General features: G+C 31.4%; 1 protein-coding gene across 1 annotated transcript; it reads right to left on the reverse strand.

Moving 5' to 3' along the window:
- Positions 1–791: 791 nt before the first annotated feature.
- LOC120119382 (ethylene-responsive transcription factor RAP2-3) lies at positions 792–1,856 on the reverse strand. The gene is made up of 2 exons (XM_039139188.1): positions 1,584–1,856; positions 792–1,339 (listed from the first exon to the last, which is right to left on the reverse strand). Exons 1-2 carry the CDS (start codon positions 1,771–1,773, stop codon positions 795–797), a joined length of 735 nt encoding a protein of 244 aa, XP_038995119.1. The 5' UTR covers positions 1,774–1,856; the 3' UTR covers positions 792–794.
- Positions 1,857–18,776: the final 16,920 nt, after the last annotated feature.

Genomic DNA, 18,776 nt, shown 5'->3' on the forward strand with positions numbered 1-18,776 from the left:
CATTCGCAGTCAACAGGATTCGAACTCCTAGCATTACTTAAGGGATAGAATACATGATCTCCTAGACCAACTGGTTGTTGGTCAATCTAAGCTTATGTTATATAATAATATGTTGTGTTAAAAACACCATAAATGATTTAATTAATTAAATATAAATTAACATTTAACAACAATTAAAATTATCTATATATTTTTTTAGAATAGTCTGAAGTAATTATAAAATAATATATCTTCAGAACTTTCTTAATATATTGTTAGGCACACATTTTACAAACGTCATTATTCGAATCCAATATAAATCAATATTTTTTTACTATTAAAATCACTTAATAAATTCATTTTTACTATTAATGAATTCAATTTTATTATTGAAATTACTTAATAAATTCAAGTATATATTTTGTATTTCTCATATTCAAATCCATTTATATGCTTATATTGTTATATAATAAACAAAAGTTTAACTATTAAAAGTTAAAATAAAAGAGTTGTTTGAATCAAACAATTTTTAAGAATAAGAATTATTGTTAATTCTAAAGGCTCTGGCTTCAAATATGATATATATAAAAGTTTTTAAACATTTATTATCGAATAATTAAAATAATTTCTAATAAATATTATATTATAATCGGGCTAATAGAAAAATTCGAGAGCCAAAACCTTTATTGTCACAAATATTTACCACGCATTGATACGAACATTAAAGTCTTAAGCATAATAATCAAAGTCTTCCAAACCCCTACTTAACACATAAAAGATTACTACGGCTACTTATGGGTAGCTTTTTTTTCCCTCTAATAAAAGAGCTGAGGCTGTTCCTGATGATGTGTCACGAGGTCATCAAGCATCCAAAGGTTAACCGACTCAGGCTCAACGTTCCCACTCAACTCAATCGATGTCTCATCAGGCTCCAAACCCAGGAACGATTCCAGGTTCGAGATTTGCTCTTTCAGCTCCAAATCGCTCTCCATCATTTCACTCGCTCCATAAACTTCATTCCCATAGTCAAAACCCATAAAGGGTTCTGAACTGGGTTGAGTTAACTCAGGAGCCATGATACAGCGTTTCTTAGCTGGAGGCTGATTTTGATGAGGGAAGTTGAGCTTGGCTTTGTCCCCTCGAATGCGCTTAGCGGCTTCATCGTAGGCTCGAGCAGCTTCTTCGGCTGTGTTATAGGTACCGAGCCAGACTCGGACGCCTTTTCGAGGATCTCTTATCTCAGCTGCCCATTTCCCCCATGGTCTTTGTCTGATTCCTCTGTAGATGTTCTTCCGAGTTCGCTCAGTCTTCCCCTCTTTCTCTTTGCCTCGCTTTGTCTTCTGAGTCACCTCGTTCGTCACTGAAAATCACCCCCATTAAAAACAACAGTAAAGATTGTGTCTTTAAACTTGTCTTCTCTCTTACTTTATACCGTAATTCTTTAAACTGAAAAATCAAAACTTCAACATTTTCTCTTACATGAAACCACAGTATAAGATTTTAAAACCATAAAAGGCATGCAAGAAACAAATGGAAAAACAGGGGTTTCTGAAAAAATAATAAAATCCCAGAATTTGAAGAAAGCCAGAAAGCAAAAATCGCACCTTTGTCGAGTTGTTTGCCTTTGGAACCGACCTTGTTGTTATCGAGTTGATTGAAGGAGTCTTTTCCATTGCTGCAATTTAGACCCAACAGGTCGGAGAATGTGTCGAGTTCAGACCAAAGATCCCGGGCGGTTAACTTCCAGCCACGCTTCACGGCGATGAAATCGGAAATGATTGCACCCCCACACATCTTCTATAAAAAGAGTTTCAATGTTTTCTTCAAAAAAAAAGAAAGAGGAAGGAAAGAAATTAGATAAAAGGAAAAAGAAAATGGAAGAGCAGCGGACAGAAAATGAAATTTCGGGTTTAAGATTTATAGAGTGATGACGATTACAATGCATCCAATCTCCATATATACAGACAATTTCGGCTACTAATTTCGGGGTAAATTTATTTTAAAAACCCTAAATAAATAATTATTAAAAGAAATAAGGTTTTTCAAAGATTATTTGAAGAAAAAAAACTCTTAAATCGTCCACATCGAATGATCTCATCACCTGCAAAATGTGTGTTAAATTCCTATACCTTTCAACACGCGAGATACTTTGATGCGTGTATACGGTAAGTTAATTATAGACACTTATTTTCATACAGGATAATATATATTATAATATATTATATAATATATTATAATAGTATTATATATTATATGTTACATATTATATATTATATATTATATATTATATATATATTATATATATATATTATATAATTTTAATATTGTTTAATTTATAGGTTCAACAAGGTCTAAGTCCAGGTCCAATAAGGTCCAAATACGAGTTCCATTAAATCCAAGGTAAGCAACGGTATGAGGGAGCCCGGTTAGGGGAGGGTCTGACCCAGCCCAGTAAGCCTTAGTCTATATGTCTGACCTAATAGAGGGTTAGGGTTTTATAAACTCTAAAATGGCATATGCACCGTACGAGGGAGATAAAGCGACTGGTTGCAGCGTGCGTGGAGGCCATGCGATAGCATGGTTCGAGGACCGACCAAGAAACTGGAACAAGATATTTCCCCCGTGATTTCTAGTCAACACGAACAACAAATCGACCCGAGTAAAACGAGGACGAGAGAAACAACCTTATTATGATCGGAAATAACCCTGTCGGGGGCTATATAAATACCACGCCAATAAATCGAAGAGGAGAGGAAAAAATCCATCGAACAACACAACATAAACCACAGAAAAAAGCATTATTCTCCAAAGAAAAACCGAAAGTAACTAAACAAGAAAAATCGAAAACATCAATCAAAACTCCAAGTGAATATCTCGCAAAAAATCGCGAAAAATCACAAGGCATAAAAGAGCAGTTTCGGTCTCGGTTTAGGAAAGGAACGGCCGTCAGAAGTCGAAGGAACTCATCGGGAAAAGGTAAAATATCGAAACTTCTCGTTTAGATCTACGACAGCGGGGTGTTTGGGCCTTGATTTAGGTTTGGGACCTTGGGAGAAATATTTTGGTTAATTTTTAGGGTCTCTGACCACCGTGGGCGGTGGCAACAATGGTGGTTCGATGAAGAAACTTTGACCGGTGGAGAGAGTGCTTAAGATAATTTAGGGTGAGAGCTTTGGTGAAAATGTTTTCAAATGAGCTTGAAAATGGGTTTTTGGGTATTTATATACTAGGGATTTTTGTGTAAATACGAAATAGTTAAATTATTTCCACACTCCCCCTTAATTTAAAGTGTAATGCACTTTAGTCACCACGTGTAATTTTACCCCTGAATTTTAATTTTATTCAATTTAATCCTCATTTTATTTTGTTACATTAACCATTTTTTTATCTTGCAACATTTAATTTTGTTTCCTTTCTTATTTTATTTTATTGCTTTTATCCTAGCATTGAATTTATTTTGAGGAGCCCATTAAATTTTCGATTAATCGTCAAAGGTAAAAACTCTTATCGATCTTAAACTTTATTTAAACTTTAAATTTTCACAATTAAGACAACCAGGAAATTAAATTGGTACCGAAAGGGCAGTGCAAGAGTGCTAATCCTTCCTTGACTGTAATTGACTCCTGAATTCGATTAATTTCTAGTAAATCGTATATCATATAAATGGTAAGTTAATGTGTCTGATCAACATAATTTAAAATGATCGGTGGCGACTCGAACACAAATTTAAGTCAGAACCTGATTCTAGGGCCACCCGAATTGCGATTATAACACCCCCAACCCGTACCCGACCCGGATACGAGTCCGAGATGTCACATTGACTTTTTAAAACAATATACTTACAAAATATCAAAACATTTGAACTTATAATAAGAAAATACAATAAAATACCATTAAATTATATTCGTTATAAAATTTTAAGGTAAAAATGTATTTATGAACAGTATTAAATGCTAAAATTTTCCAGAATGCTGGAGGGATATCGATACCATGCTACAGTACTTCCATAAAACATACATAAACTATTAAAATTTAAACCGTTCATCACTATACAATTATCATTTATATAAATACGTTTAAAACATTCCAAAACTTGAACAAAGCACACATACTTAATTTAAAGACTTTGTTTACTTGCCAACCTATTTATCACATAATAATACATACTTTTTAATTTACTTCTGATCTGATCTGATCTTCAAGTGGAGATATGTTGTTATGCTAAGCTTATAATGGATCTCTTTGCTTTTCGGTACCTATGTGTAAAACACTTACACGCTAAGTCATAGACTTAGTGAGGCATAATAATAATGATAATAAAATATAATGAAAATGTCATAATGAAATGCAATATCATGAAATCATATATTCAATCTATGCAAGTAATGTAACCATGTATCTTACCTGTAATCTTATCAAATTAATCATCATGAATTCATATAATAAGTTCACTGGCCCATGATATAATACTGAGAACCTGAGGTATGTGAGTACTATGAGGTTGTGCACTATGCTGTCACCACAGCTCGTATAAATTTGTACCGAAGTACCACGTGGAATTTGTCTCGAAGGACCGCGTAGAAATGCACCGTAGTGCCATATAAGATTGTCCATAAAGACCACATAGAAATTCCTTAAGAATCATATACATATACCAAGGATCAAGTAGGTGTCTCAAAAGACCTAATACATGTTCCAAAGAATACATATATGTCCCGAAAGACCACGTAGAATTGTCCCGAAGGACCGCATAAACCCTCTACTCTTGGCATGCCAACTATACATATAGTTCTCATCTACATAACATGGGTTTTCATAATTCACATAGTGTATCTCGTAGACATATAATTTACATACCTTTATCACGTAGCTCATATAATTTTTCCTGCATATTCATGTCACATAATGCATATGGTATGAACTCATAACATGTTTCATAATATGAAATGAATCATATATCAAAGTATTAAATCTAGACTTATCACAAGTCTAGAGCTGAATATATTTCTATAATCATGCTATGCATATGCACTCACCTATATTTCCTTGCCTTTTCCTTGATCAATCTTACTTGTCAATTGTTCCGGAACTCGTTTAGGCTCTGTATCTACAGAAATATAATTTTCAAGATGATTATCATAACCCTAAACCTTATACTTCGATGCTAATAACTTAAACAAATTTAATGAATCAATATTCAATTTTTCCTTTAGGGGGTATCGATACACCCCTTGAGGTATCGGTACCCTTACTGTATTCTGTTATTTTTCATTCAATAGGGTATCGGTACACATACATAGGGCACCGATGCACTCTGCCTAAAATAGGTTTTTTTACCCGAAAATTCATCAACTCTTCACTGAATTTCCTCATATAAAACTCCTTTCATACCACCAAACTCAACTACAACCATTTTAACTAACTTCTATCATTTCCACACCTTATTATCTCCGATACTTCATTCAAATTCTTAAAGCTAAGAATCATACCAAATTTTCCATGTAATCGAAACTTATTTCTAACACTTATAACTTATTATCTACACCTATGACAAGTCAAATTCAACTTCTAAATTCATTTATACATCCTTATTCAAAATTTCACTTATTCACTTCTTATCTTTAATCCTTCATAACTCAAAACTCTTTGAGTTTCTAAGTTCATTTTTCCTTCCATCATGTTTCATAAAGCTTCATGAATCAAAACCATGCTTGAATTTGAAGGATTAACCAAAATAAATCAAACTTACCTTGGGCTTGGGTTTCACGTTGGAGAAGAAAAAGAAGATGAAGAAGAGAAGAAGATGAAGATGAAGATGAAGAAGAGAAGAAGAAGATAAAGATAGAAATATCTCTGGAAACTTTTGTTTCCAAAACACATGTTTCACATGGTTATAAAATAACCCCAAATTATTATTTTATTATTTCCTTTGTTCAATGACCCTTTTTCCCATTTCCTTCTCATTCATTTGTTGAATCATCATACACAATACATTTTAATGTTTCACACTTTGGTCACTAACTAGTCATTGAATTTTAATGTTTCACACTTTGGTCACTAACCCGGTATTGAGGATGTTACAACGATAAAATGACATTGCGAATTGCGAAGTACAAGGTAGCCTTTATGATCCAAAATATTGTGAGATTATAGGGGATCTCGCGACCTGCAAAACGCGAGGTTCTTTCGAATTCCCTAACCCCGTTTAGTGTCCATAGCCTTGTTCGAAAACTATTTTCGGGTGGGAAACTAAATTTTTAAATTTTTTAATTATAAACGCATAGTGTTGCAATTTATCTTTAAGGTGACTATAATATCATCATATATAAGACATTTTCAGCGGGGTAAAAATGACGTTGAAAATTGTTAGAAATCATGATTTTGTGAAGGAATAAGAAAAAAAATGGTTTGATACACATATTGGAGTGTTATTTATGGCTTGTAAATATGATTGATTTCAGAATTTATGTGTTTAAAGATATAGTATTGCAATTTATATTTATGTTAAGGCTAATTTAACCACAAACGATATATTTTAATGGGGTTAAAAATCGTGTTGGAAATGGTTGGAATGCATGATTTGGTACATGAAGAAATCAAAAGAAATTGAAAACTAAGAAATATGTATTGTTAATTAAAAAAGAAATAATGCAAAAAACCCATTTAATTGATATGTGGACCTAAGTGATTGAGACATTTGATCTTCATGTGTTCGGGATTCCTACATATAGAGCATAATTTCAGAGCATTGAATGCTTCCATATCAATTGTTGTAAAGTGTGATGGTGGCTGGTAATAAGAAATAGGCGTTGCAGCATGTGCCATCGTTGTAGTCGGGCCGTATTTTTCGTTATCTTCTGTTTCTGGTGAAATGTCAAGACCTTCTGGTTCTTCATAGAAGGGGCCTAACTCATCACCATTGGGGTCGGACTCCCTTATTGGTTATTTATAGATAGAAACATTTATATTTAGCTCCTTAACTTCATGCTCTGCATTCTAAGGTATGTTCGTAAAATTTTCAGAATAAAAACTTTAAATTTAAAAAATATAAAAATTAAAATTCATTGACTTAAAATATTAAAAATATATTTTATATATAGGACAAGGATCAATAGAAAAATTTAACTGTAATAAATTTATTTAATCATATATATATATTTGCATCATCATTTTGATAACAATAACAACTAATGGCTTTTAAATTTAAAACATACCGATATTTTTTTTTAATTTAGGATAAAATAAAAAATTCAAAATATAACGTTGTATTATTACATTTCATAAACATTAAAAGTTATAAGAATTTCATAAGTATTACAAGTTATAAATAATTTTTTAATTATAAAGAATTGTTTTATTAAATCTCTTAACTGTTTAAAGTTACCCCATTTAATTATTCAATTATTCCTAATTTTTCGTTATAAAAGTAATGGCGTCTAAACTAGGTGTTAACATGTTGATTAATATATGATGTCTATTGACATCATCGTTGTCTTTACACACTCGTTAAACGTCAAAATATTTCAAGCATTAACTCGACAATATAATGTAAATGGAGAGTCGATACAAAATACATCTCAAACGCTTATGAGATCAAATTTTATCATGTTTCGGATAAATAAATTAACCTTCAACTCAAACGCCTACCAATTTTTAACGAAAAATGACGAATTTAAAATATATGAATAATCAAATAATCATTTTACTATATTTGATAATCGATGACTTAATAAAATATTATTATATAATTGATAGATTATTTTATAATTTTTAATAGTTAAAATATTTAATAAAAACAATACTCTACTGTCAAAAACTATTTTATAAGATAGAAATACTAAATAGTTAGATTATCCTGACTAAAATCTTGATTAGATGTTACTTTTTTTTACTGAGTTTTCTTTAATTCTTTTGACGACCCTGATCGAGCGGCTGAGAGAGAACAAGCGAGGTTGAGGTTGAGGTTGAGGTTGAGGTTGAGGTTGAGGTTGAGGTTGAGGTTGAGAATAGAGATACGAGGATAACACATTTCAAGGCAGTCATGACAAGGGGAGAGTGTTATGCGGGGTCCACAAAGTGTGGGTCTATGAGAGTAGAGTACGTGGGTGTCAGCGGTTGGGTAGAAAAAATGACGGGGCTGTCTCTTGTGCGTGGTCTGAACCGACCTTTGACATCAGAATAGATCCAAAAATTAGCGGCCAAGCCAGGAGCTTCATTTCGCATACCCATTGTTGCATTGCCCTCCATTCTCTACCTATGTACAATCTTGTAACCCGGTTACTTAAATACGGAGCACTTTCCAAAATAGGTCAAACTAGGTTTTGAGTTTCTCTATCATAATCAAATTTAGTTTTTAATTTGATATAATTTAATTTTCAAGGTTTGTGTTTTTATTCGATATTCATTGGTGTAGAATCATCGTGATTTTTCTTAGTAAATTAAATAGATCCAATCAAGTGGAGATTAATCTATGTCTAGTGAGTTACGTAGATCTATTTAAAGTCATATAAATAAATCATAGTTTTTATATTAAAATTGACAGGTTATATAAAATAAAATTTACTAATTATATATATTAAATAATAATTGATAATTAAAAATTTCAACCGGTAGTGTACTAAAAAAAATTGGGCCATGATGAGAAGGCAGGCCATGGATTTGGGTTTGAGATTAATGAAGAAGAAAACAGTAAAGACAGGGAATGATAATTTGTTCGTGGAAAAGGATGAGTAGAGAAAAAGATGAGCTGAGGAAGAGATCATAAACATGTTTGCATCGAGGAAAAGGAAAAGCGACCCAACGGGAAACAGCTTCGCAAATTGACCACTCACATTTCTTGCTCTCTGTTCTGCGTACGTCATCCCCTATCTTCTCCGCCTCGCGTTAACCCAAACCATTGGTGGTCCTTGAAACACAAATCAATATTTATTAAGAAATATATATTTATAGGAGATAAAGATAAGAATGAAGCATAACATTATCAGAAAAATCTAAATTTACCCTTTGAGTTGTTTTTTTCTTACTAGAAGTTCTGGTTATTTTTCAGTTCAAATAAATATAATTATAGTACCAGCTGGTTCTATTTTTTACAACCTGATGTCATAATTCAATGAGGAATAACAGTTTCCGGCGGATAATATTTGACCCAATGGATATTTCTTCTTTAATGAGCTCTGTCGCTGGTGCTTTGAAATTCGAAAATTAGTAATACAAGAAAAAATAATTATTATATAAAATTTAAAATAATTTATAAATAAAAATAAATTTAAAGTAAATAATATATGCTCCCTTTTTATTTAAAGTAAACTATGCGAATTGTTAAAAATTAATTAGTTAAAAGGAATTATTTACTACAACCCCAAAAGTAACATTTATGATGGAAGCTAGGAGATGGGTGATTAATGATAATTGAACTCTACGCCTCTTTCTTTGGTGCAATTTTACTTCCAATAATTGTATGACCTAAATAAATCAAATTATTAATTCCAACTCAGCAAACCCAAGTCTAGGGAGTTTGAGCAAGCAATTGATTATAAAGCCACAACAATTGTAGTTTATTAATGTTCAATTCGGCGTTTTTATAATGAAGAAAAATAGGGAAGCTCTGTTGTCTAAATTCAAAGACCCTGTGGGTTGTTATCTGAGGTTAAGAGGTGTAGCAGACAAAGTTGACTTAGATCAACCGTAACTTTTAATAAGGATTGTAGATGTTTTAAAATACACCTTTGAGTGGAACATTCCGAAACGGGATTGTCTCACGAAAGGTGGGTTAATATACGGTTAATATATGGCGTTATAAGATACATTAAAAGATATTTAATAAATTCTATTTAACGCTACCAGAAATGTTGAGTAATAATAATGTAGCAAGTCTAAATCATGAAGAAATATTAAAAAATTTGACAATCTGCAAACTTAGTTTGTCGGTTTATGTCGATACTTCATAAAATTGTATCGATCCACATCAATATAACAGGAAAAAATATGACAAAACCGGTAAAGCGCTACCGGATATATTGCATGTGTCGATACTTTAATATAAGTATCGACACATAGTGAATTTAAAGGAGAAATAATTTTAGCGCCTATAAAGTATCGATTTTTTATAAATATGTATCGATCCACAACAATATAACAGGTAAAAATATGACAAAACCGATCAGGAAAAGACAAAATCGGTAAAGATATATCGGATATATTGCAAGTGTCGATACTTTAATATAAGTATCGACACATTGTGAATTTAAAGGAGAAGCAGTTTTAGATCTATAAAGTGTCGATTCTTTATAAATATGTATCGATCCACAACGATATAACATGTAAAAATATGATAAAACCGGTCTCGAAAAGATAAAACCGGTAAAGCGCTACCGGATATATTGAAAGTGTCGATAATTTAATATAAGTATCGACACTTAGTGAGTTTAAAAGAGAAGCAGTTTTAGCGCCTATAAAGTGTCGATACTTTATAAAAATGTATCTATCCATAACGATATAACAGATAAAAATATGATAAAACCGATCTTTAAATGACAAAACCGGTAAAGCGCTATCGGATATATTAAAAGTGTCGATACTTTAATAAGTACGCATAATAAATTATCGATACTTTCAAAGAAATAGGTAATTATACTATCGAAAGTATCGACACATGACATAAAAGTATCGACACTTTTGTAGTTGTATCGATTAAATAGAAATAACATATGGCATAGTTAAATATCATCTGAAAAATAGATAGAACGAACGAGTTTTTGAAATCGAAGCGTAATTGTTTCTGCATTTCATAAGGCGTTTCTAAAGCGAAGTTTGTTTGTTTGTTGCTGCACTCGAATCGAAAAGTACGTTGTCGAAACCCTAGTTTTTTTATTATTATAGTAATCGAAATAGGGTTTTTATGTGTTGTTTGTGATTTTGGAGTAAAGAAGCATTTGAGATCGATTACAGGTAGAAAGTGATATTCTAGGTAAAATATAAATATCGATACTTTTATTAAATATTATAGGTAGAAAATGATATTATAGGTTATATAAATATGTCGATACTTGGAGTATTGAGTGTTTCCATTCGTTTGAAGAAAATAGGGATTAGGGTTTTTGGGTTTGGTTTGGAGATTTCGAATTGAAGCCAAGAAGGATTTGGGACCGATTATATAATATTCTAGGTAGAAAATAAATATGGATACATGTATATAATATTATAGGTAGAAAATGATATTTTAGGTTGTATAAATGTGCCGACACATTTTGTAGTGGCCATTCAAATTCTTTTGAAGAAAACCGTTTTATCACAAAAGTAGTTATCTATATTTGTATATTGAATAAAGTGTATGTAACAAGTATTTGATTTGATTTGCGTAAACTGATATATGAAGGAAAATGGAGTCAATGGGTGGAAATATTGTTGGTGGCGCAGATGACTTTGAAATTGAGACCGAGACTCGAAAGCAACCAAAGGGTGGATATATGTACTTCTAGTAAGTATCAATGTCTTTTCGTTATTATTGTTGAAATGATAATTGTATTAAAGTATTTAAGAACTTTAAATTGATGACAAATTTTAAATGTTGACAGTATGATCGAATGCAAAAGGATGAAGGAAGGTGGCGAACACATCGGTTCGGTATGTAAATTGAAATTGACATTGAGTATTATTTAGCGTTAATGTATTGATTAAAAAAACATTTATGCTTAATATTAGGTGAGAAATGATGTGTTGGAGAAATGGAATTCGATGAGTGATACTGAGAAGGAACCTTACATCGCACAGTCAAAGATGGATAGCGAAGAATACAAAGAATGGAGGAAAGCACATGAAAACAAGGTATTCATTAAACTTGTAAATACGTTGATACAAAATATATAAGAACTATAACATTATATATTGTTAAAAAATGTAGGAAGTGTCGACAAGGTGCAACATTAAAAGGGTGAATTCATTAGTTATACACCTTAAGGAGAAGGGTCAGTTGAATGTGCTGGGAGAAATGGGGTTTGGATCATTGGTCAGAGTAAGGGATCGACCTATTCAGAGGGAATTGTATCGATCCTTGATGGCGCAATTTGATGTCAAACAATGTATTGTTAAATATGGTGATTTTTCATTTCCTCTCGGGATCCCATGTGCTGTAGCCGTATTGGGGGTAGGAAATGAAGGCAAAAGTGTTGTAGAAGTCTCTAAGAGTAAGGATCGGAAAGCACTTGCCTCCAAATATGGTTTGAAGCAGAAGATGACATATGTTGAACTTGAAGAGGAAATCAAAAGTGGATCTTACGGGGGGATGAGCTGAAGGCCCGAGTTCTATTGTACCTTGTAACATCCTCAATATCAGGCTAGTGACCTAAAGGTGAATTTTGAAAGCATTGTGTTCAATTTCGAAATAAGTTAAAAGTTCAGAATTTTAATTGGAGAATTTTGAGGTTGGATTTAATAGTAAAGTTTGAAAGTAATAAGGGTATTATGGTCTTTTCTAAGAGAATACTTTTTTATTTCTCTTTTAGGGGATATAAAAACGTGGGAAATGAGTTTCCAGAGTTTTATTCTTCTCCTTTCTTCTTCACGCGTGGAAGCCAAGAGCAAATGTGAGAATTTTTATTAGTTGATTATTATTTGAATTCTAAGTTGGTTTTGATTCTTTGGAAAGTAAGAAAGCTTAAAGAAGTCTAAAGATAAGTGAAAACTCAAAGATGAAGAGGTTAGAAGAGATTAAAGAAAATGGGGTTTTAAGTGAAATTTTGAATAAGAATGTTTAAATGAATTTGGAGGATGAATTTGACTTGTCATCTATAAGAATAAGAAGTTAGAAGTGTTAGAATTAAGTTTGGATAACATGGAAAATTGGGTATGATTATTGATTTCCATATGAAAGATGGAATTTTGAGGTTAAAGATGAGATAAATGAATATTAATGAGTTTAAATATGTATATGTAAGTTAGGAATATGAAAGGGGTTTAAATATGAAGGATTTAATCCAAAAAGAATGAATTTTCGGGTTCAAAAAGAGGATTCTGGACAGAGTGCATCGATGCATATTCATAGTGCACCGATGCATCAAGGTTAAAACCCAGAAATTGTTTGAAGGTGTATCGATGCACAGGTAGTGCATCGATGCACTCTTTTAATCTAAAAACATCGAATGCAATTAGTGCATCGATACATAAGGCATGCATCGATGCATCCCAATAATAAACAAACATCGAATGTAGTTTGTGCACCGATGCACAAGTATTGCATCGATTCATCGGTAGGGAATGCATCGATACACTGTGCAGTGCATCGATGCATACCTTTATTAAAAGATGAAATGGGCTTTTCTTTTAGCCTAAGAAGTGACAATTTAGAAGATATCAATTAGTATACTAATATGTATCAATGTATTATTATGATATAGATATAGAATGAAGCTTGTTCCGGAACAATCTAAGGATTAAGATTGATTCAAAGCAAACAAGGCTAAGGTGAGTGCACATTCTCTAGTATATGAGGTTCAAGGGAAAATAAGACTTGCGATAAGTCTATTTCCAATAGTGAAAAACATGAATTCATAGAAGTATGTATTTGTTATGATTTATAGGTGTGCATGAGTATATGTGTTATTGATATGAATATGGTAAGTAAAAGGGATTAATGGTGATGATAAGAATAATAATAAGGATAATGAAATGATAGGTATATGTGAATATAGGTATTGAGGTGTTTTTGTATGTATTGTAAGATTATATGTTTATGTGATAATATGATGAGATGACAATGATTTACATATCATATGAACACATGAGAAATGTTATGAGCTATATAAAAGAGAAAATATATGTGATACGTGAAGGTGAATCATATGTTTATATGAATATGAACTCATATGAGAATAGACATGAACTACGTGATTACATGTATATGTGAATGAAACCATGAGCTTATATGAATATATGATATGGTTACATGAATACGAAAAAGGATATAAAAGATAATGCCCATGTTATGTGTCATGAGAGCTAGGGGTATAGTTGGCATGCCAAGAGTCGAGGTCTATGTGGTTCTTCGGGACATATATATATTCTTTGGAACATGTGTGAAGTATGGTGAGACATATACTTGATCCTTGGCATATGTATATGATTCTTAAGGAATGATATGTGGTCCTTTGGGACATATATGTATTCTTTGGAACATGTTTGAAGTCTGGTGAGACACATACTTGATCCCTAGTATATGTATATGATTATTAAGGAATGATATGTGGTCCTTATGGACATTATTATATGGCACTACGGTGCAATTCTACACGGCACTCCGGTGCAATTATATGTGGCACTTCGGTGCAATTATATGAGCTGTAGTGACATCATTAGTGCACAACCTCTATGTACTCGCATATCTTTAGTTCTCACATGTGTATCATGGGCTATTAAATAGATAATATTAATAAAAATGAAGATGATATTATAGTTGCCTGGGTGTACGTGTTTTATGATAGTATATATGGTATATGTTATATGATATACATGAGTACAGGTTAAGGTATATGTGAATGAGTATAATTGATTGAAATGATGATATAATAATAAGTTTATAAGATATATGATATGGACATAAGAGATCATAGGAACATGAGATAAGAGATATGAATGATAATGACATATATGTATGTATATATATTTGTTACATATAAAAGTATGAGTTGTATGAAATGATAGTAGTAATTGTTTATGTATGATTATTAGTTACCGTTTACCTTATATGTTTATTGCCTCACTAAGTCTTTGACTTAGCGTGTAAGTGATTTACATGTAGGTTTCAAGAAGAGTAAAGAGCAATGTGGAGCAAGACATGTCAGTTCTCCTTACTAAAGGTCAGATCAGAAAAGATGTGAATAATATGTATTTTAGTATATAAAGTTCTAGTTGGCATGTTTTCAAAAGAATATATTGTTTAAGCTATGAACAGTTTTATAAATGTTTTGAATAGTTATATGTAAATAAATAAGTTTAATATACACGCTCTGATTGGTTTTGTAATAATGAAAATGTCTTTTATATAAATTAGTCATTTATATGTTATAAAAGTTTTAAATTACTCATTATTTTATACAAGTACATGTTTTAAAAGGTCAATGTGACACCTCGGATTCGTATCCGGGTCGGATACGGGTTGGGGTGTTACATTTAATGGTATCAGAGCTACGGTTTAGCCGATTCTAGGCATTAATTGAAGTAAAAAGTGTTTTAAAAAGTATACATGCCAACATAAAGTGAATAATTTCTGATATGATAGTGTAAGGAGTGTATTGTCTTGCTAATAGAATTAAAATGTTATGTTATATTAGATGTATGATCATGAGAGCTTCCAAAGTGAAGCACAAGGCAATAGAATGAAGGTAATAGCATTCACCTACCCTGGCCAGGCAGGGAGAAGAGCGAAAAACCTCAGGAAGTGCCTGTATAAACGTAGGGAATGCCTTCACCATGTTGAAGAATATTCTGATGAATTTTCAATTTATACTTTTTTTAACTCATAGAATGAATGTATCGAATTAGTTGAAAATTTAAGAGTACCCGAGTTCAAGGATGGATTTGAGGAAGGTTATGTTGTTACAGACCTATGGTTAGATGATATTATAGAAGGTTTTTATTTCTCCAAAGATGAGAGATTAAATTGAGTAGTTTCGTTACTACTTTGGCAAGTTAGAGTATGGCGGATAAATGAAGCTCGAATATATGAGCTTGAAGCAAGGGAATTACCCATGCATGTGTATGAAAGTAAGTTTGATAAGTTAAGCAGATTTATTGTTTAATTGATTCTGATTAAGAAGGATAAAAAGGATACATGTGATTGATTGTTTAAGGCTTGTGCCTTAAATTAAAAGAGTTTTACTGGTTTTGAAATTTTTCTCATTTCAAGAAATGGTTGATCGTGTTAAAGCTCTAGAGAAAGCTAAGAATAAAAGAATTGAAAAAAAAAATCTCAAATGATTAAGAGAATTAGTGCTTCATAGAATTTAGCACCATCAAAGAAAGGTAGAGATTCTGGTTCAACTTTAAACCAGACATGAATTAGTTGTATTCTCCATCAGAGAATCAAATCAGATGAGAGTTCGACAGACTCCAACAGTAGGTTTGATCTTGAAAGATTAAACAAAGAGTTAATTGAGGATAAGTCAGGGTTAAAGACAACCCTTGTGAATTGGGTTAAAAGCTCTTTTAGAAGTTATGTATATCGAAGCAGAAAAAGTATTTTAAATGGATTAGATGAGTATTGAAATCTGGTGATTTTTGAAACAAGTGGAGAAAACATAAGTATAAGAATGGTAAAGAATAAGGTTTTGTGCAAGTAAAGTTGACTATCAAAGTAATGAAAATGTGATCAGGAGTGATAGTTAAGGATAAATATATGTGATATAAAAGAGCATGGGAGAATGAAGAACATGATATGGTTTAGTTATGTATAAGACAATGCATATTATAAAAGGATAAATGGATAAAGACCAAGGTGTGGATTAAGTGTTTTGCTAGAAATTAAATAATGTGAAGGATAAGAAGTATTTTAAATGTATCAAGTGAGGTAGATATTGTTTTTGTATTTAAGATGGAAAGAGTTAGCGTGGGCTAACAAGATTATGGGACGAAATGTATTTGAATTATAAGATTTCAAGATATGGTGGGTTATGATAACCAAATATGAAGTGGATATGGATACAATTGTATATATATATATATATTATGATCATAGAAATATGAAATAGTGAAGGAAGTGAGGATTCATATGTTTGAGTAAAACTAAGGATTGATAAAAAGAGTTTAAGTATGAGTACATTAATGATCAGTTTATAAATAAAGTAAGTTATAATGTTAAGCTTGAACAATGGAAATGACATGGTGTATGAGATTGAATGTTTATTTGATTAGTTGAGTAAACTATTGTTGAAATAATTCTGACTGCAAAGAATATATAGGAATGGTTCGATGAAAGTTTACGTTTTAGATTTGAAGAACCGATGTTGACTAACAGAGTTATAGGATAGTAGTGTATTAAAGTTAAAGGATTAGAAGATGATTTCAGGGTAAGCTAATTAAGTATGGTGTGGATTGAAATATGGTTATGTATTTTAATCATTGAAATGAAAGGTAATAAAGGAGACAAGGCATAATACTGTATATGAATGAGAGTATGGGTTCAATAAGTGAATTACACTGGGTTGATTTTAACTGAAATGATGTTTATGATTAATTTGATCAGGGCTTACGCCCTAGATTGAAAAGTTGTTATTAATTAGCTGTAATGGCATGGATGTTAGAGTCATCAGATTTGAAGGAAACATAAAAGATTTGAAGGAAACATAAAGTAAGTTAATAAAATGAGATACGAATCTGGATGTGGTTGTGTATTTTGATCATATAGATATGATATAGGCAAGGAGATAAATATTTATGTGTTTTAAAGAAAGTTTTGAAGGAAGAAAATACAAGCAAGATACGATAAGAATGAGATTCTGTATAAGTGAAGTTGATTAGTAAAGTTATAAAGATATAATAAAGATTGGTAATCAGAGATAAGTTTAAGTGATAGGAAAAGAGTATGTGAACATGAAAGAAAGATATGATTGGTGTATAAGAAGATTTTGATTTATGAAGAAAATGAAAGGATGAAGTTTAAAGAATTAGATGTGATAAAGATTATGTTGAGATATAGGTTATAAGTTTAACCAGAAGTAAGAAAGGTATGTCAGGTAATATGAGAAATTGTTTAGTTATGCAAAGTGTATGTTTAATAAGCTATGATGAAGATTTAAGGTTATGTTTCTTGGTCAAGTGGATGTAGTCAGAGAAATGAAGAAAGATTTATATGTATTAAGGAAGTTTTGGAGTCAGTCAAGTAAGGATGAAATAAAAGTTTGGTGATTCTTGAAAGACAATTGAAGATTGATAAGGAATTTGATTGATTTATGAGTTTGGGTAATAAGAATTAATGTTATTGTCTATCTGATAAGTGACATGATAGGAGATATAAAGTAAAAAGGTAGTCGAATAATTGAAAAGATAAGAACCAAGTTATTAATGATGATACAAAAGATTAAGTTCAGAAAGCAGCATGAGAACGTTAGAAGATATGTTCTTCTCAGGATGTGCAGTGAAAATTCGGGGACGAATTTTCTTAAAAATGAGGGAAGATTTGTAACATCCTCAATATCAGGCTAGTGACCTAAAGGTGAATTTTGAAAGCATTGTGTTCAATTTCGAAATAAGTTAAAAGTTCAGAATTTTAATTGGAGAATTTTGAGGTTGGATTTAATAGTAAAGTTTGAAAGTAATAAGGGTATTATGGTCTTTTCTAAGAGAATACTTTTTTATTTCTCTTTTAGGGGATATAAAAACGTGGGAAATGAGGGAAATGAGTTTCCAGAGTTTTATTCTTCTCCTTTCTTCTTCACGCGTGGAAGCCAAGAGCAAATGTGAGAATTTTTATTAGTTGATTATTATTTGAATTCTAAGTTGGTTTTGATTCTTTGGAAAGTAAGAAAGCTTAAAGAAGTCTAAAGATAAGTGAAAACTCAAAGATGAAGAGGTTAGAAGAGATTAAAGAAAATGGGTTTTTAAGTGAAATTTTGAATAAGAAGGTTTAAATGAATTTGGAGGATGAATTTGACTTGTTATCTATAAGAATAAGAAGTTAGAAGTGTTAGAATTAAGTTTGAATAATATGGAAAATTGGGTATGATTATTGATTTTCATATGAAAGATAGAATTTTGAGGTTAAAGATGAAATAAATGAATATTAATGAGTTTAAGTATGTATATGTAAG

Source organism: Hibiscus syriacus, unplaced genomic scaffold (assembly GCF_006381635.1).
Source record: "Hibiscus syriacus cultivar Baekdansim isolate YM2019G1 unplaced genomic scaffold, ASM638163v2 tig00110332_pilon, whole genome shotgun sequence".
Lineage (NCBI taxonomy): Eukaryota > Viridiplantae > Streptophyta > Magnoliopsida > Malvales > Malvaceae > Hibiscus > Hibiscus syriacus.

What these genes read in the sequence shown, in the direction of transcription:
- LOC120119382 (XM_039139188.1), bottom strand. Translation starts at nt 1,773, where the DNA reads ATGTGTGGGGGTGCAATCATTTCCGATTTCATCGCCGTGAAGCGTGGC. An exon ending in AGGCAAACAACTCGACAAAG is followed by an intron (nt 1,340 to 1,583) that starts GTGCGATTTTTG and finishes GGTGATTTTCAG; the next exon opens with TGACGAACGAGGTGACTCAG.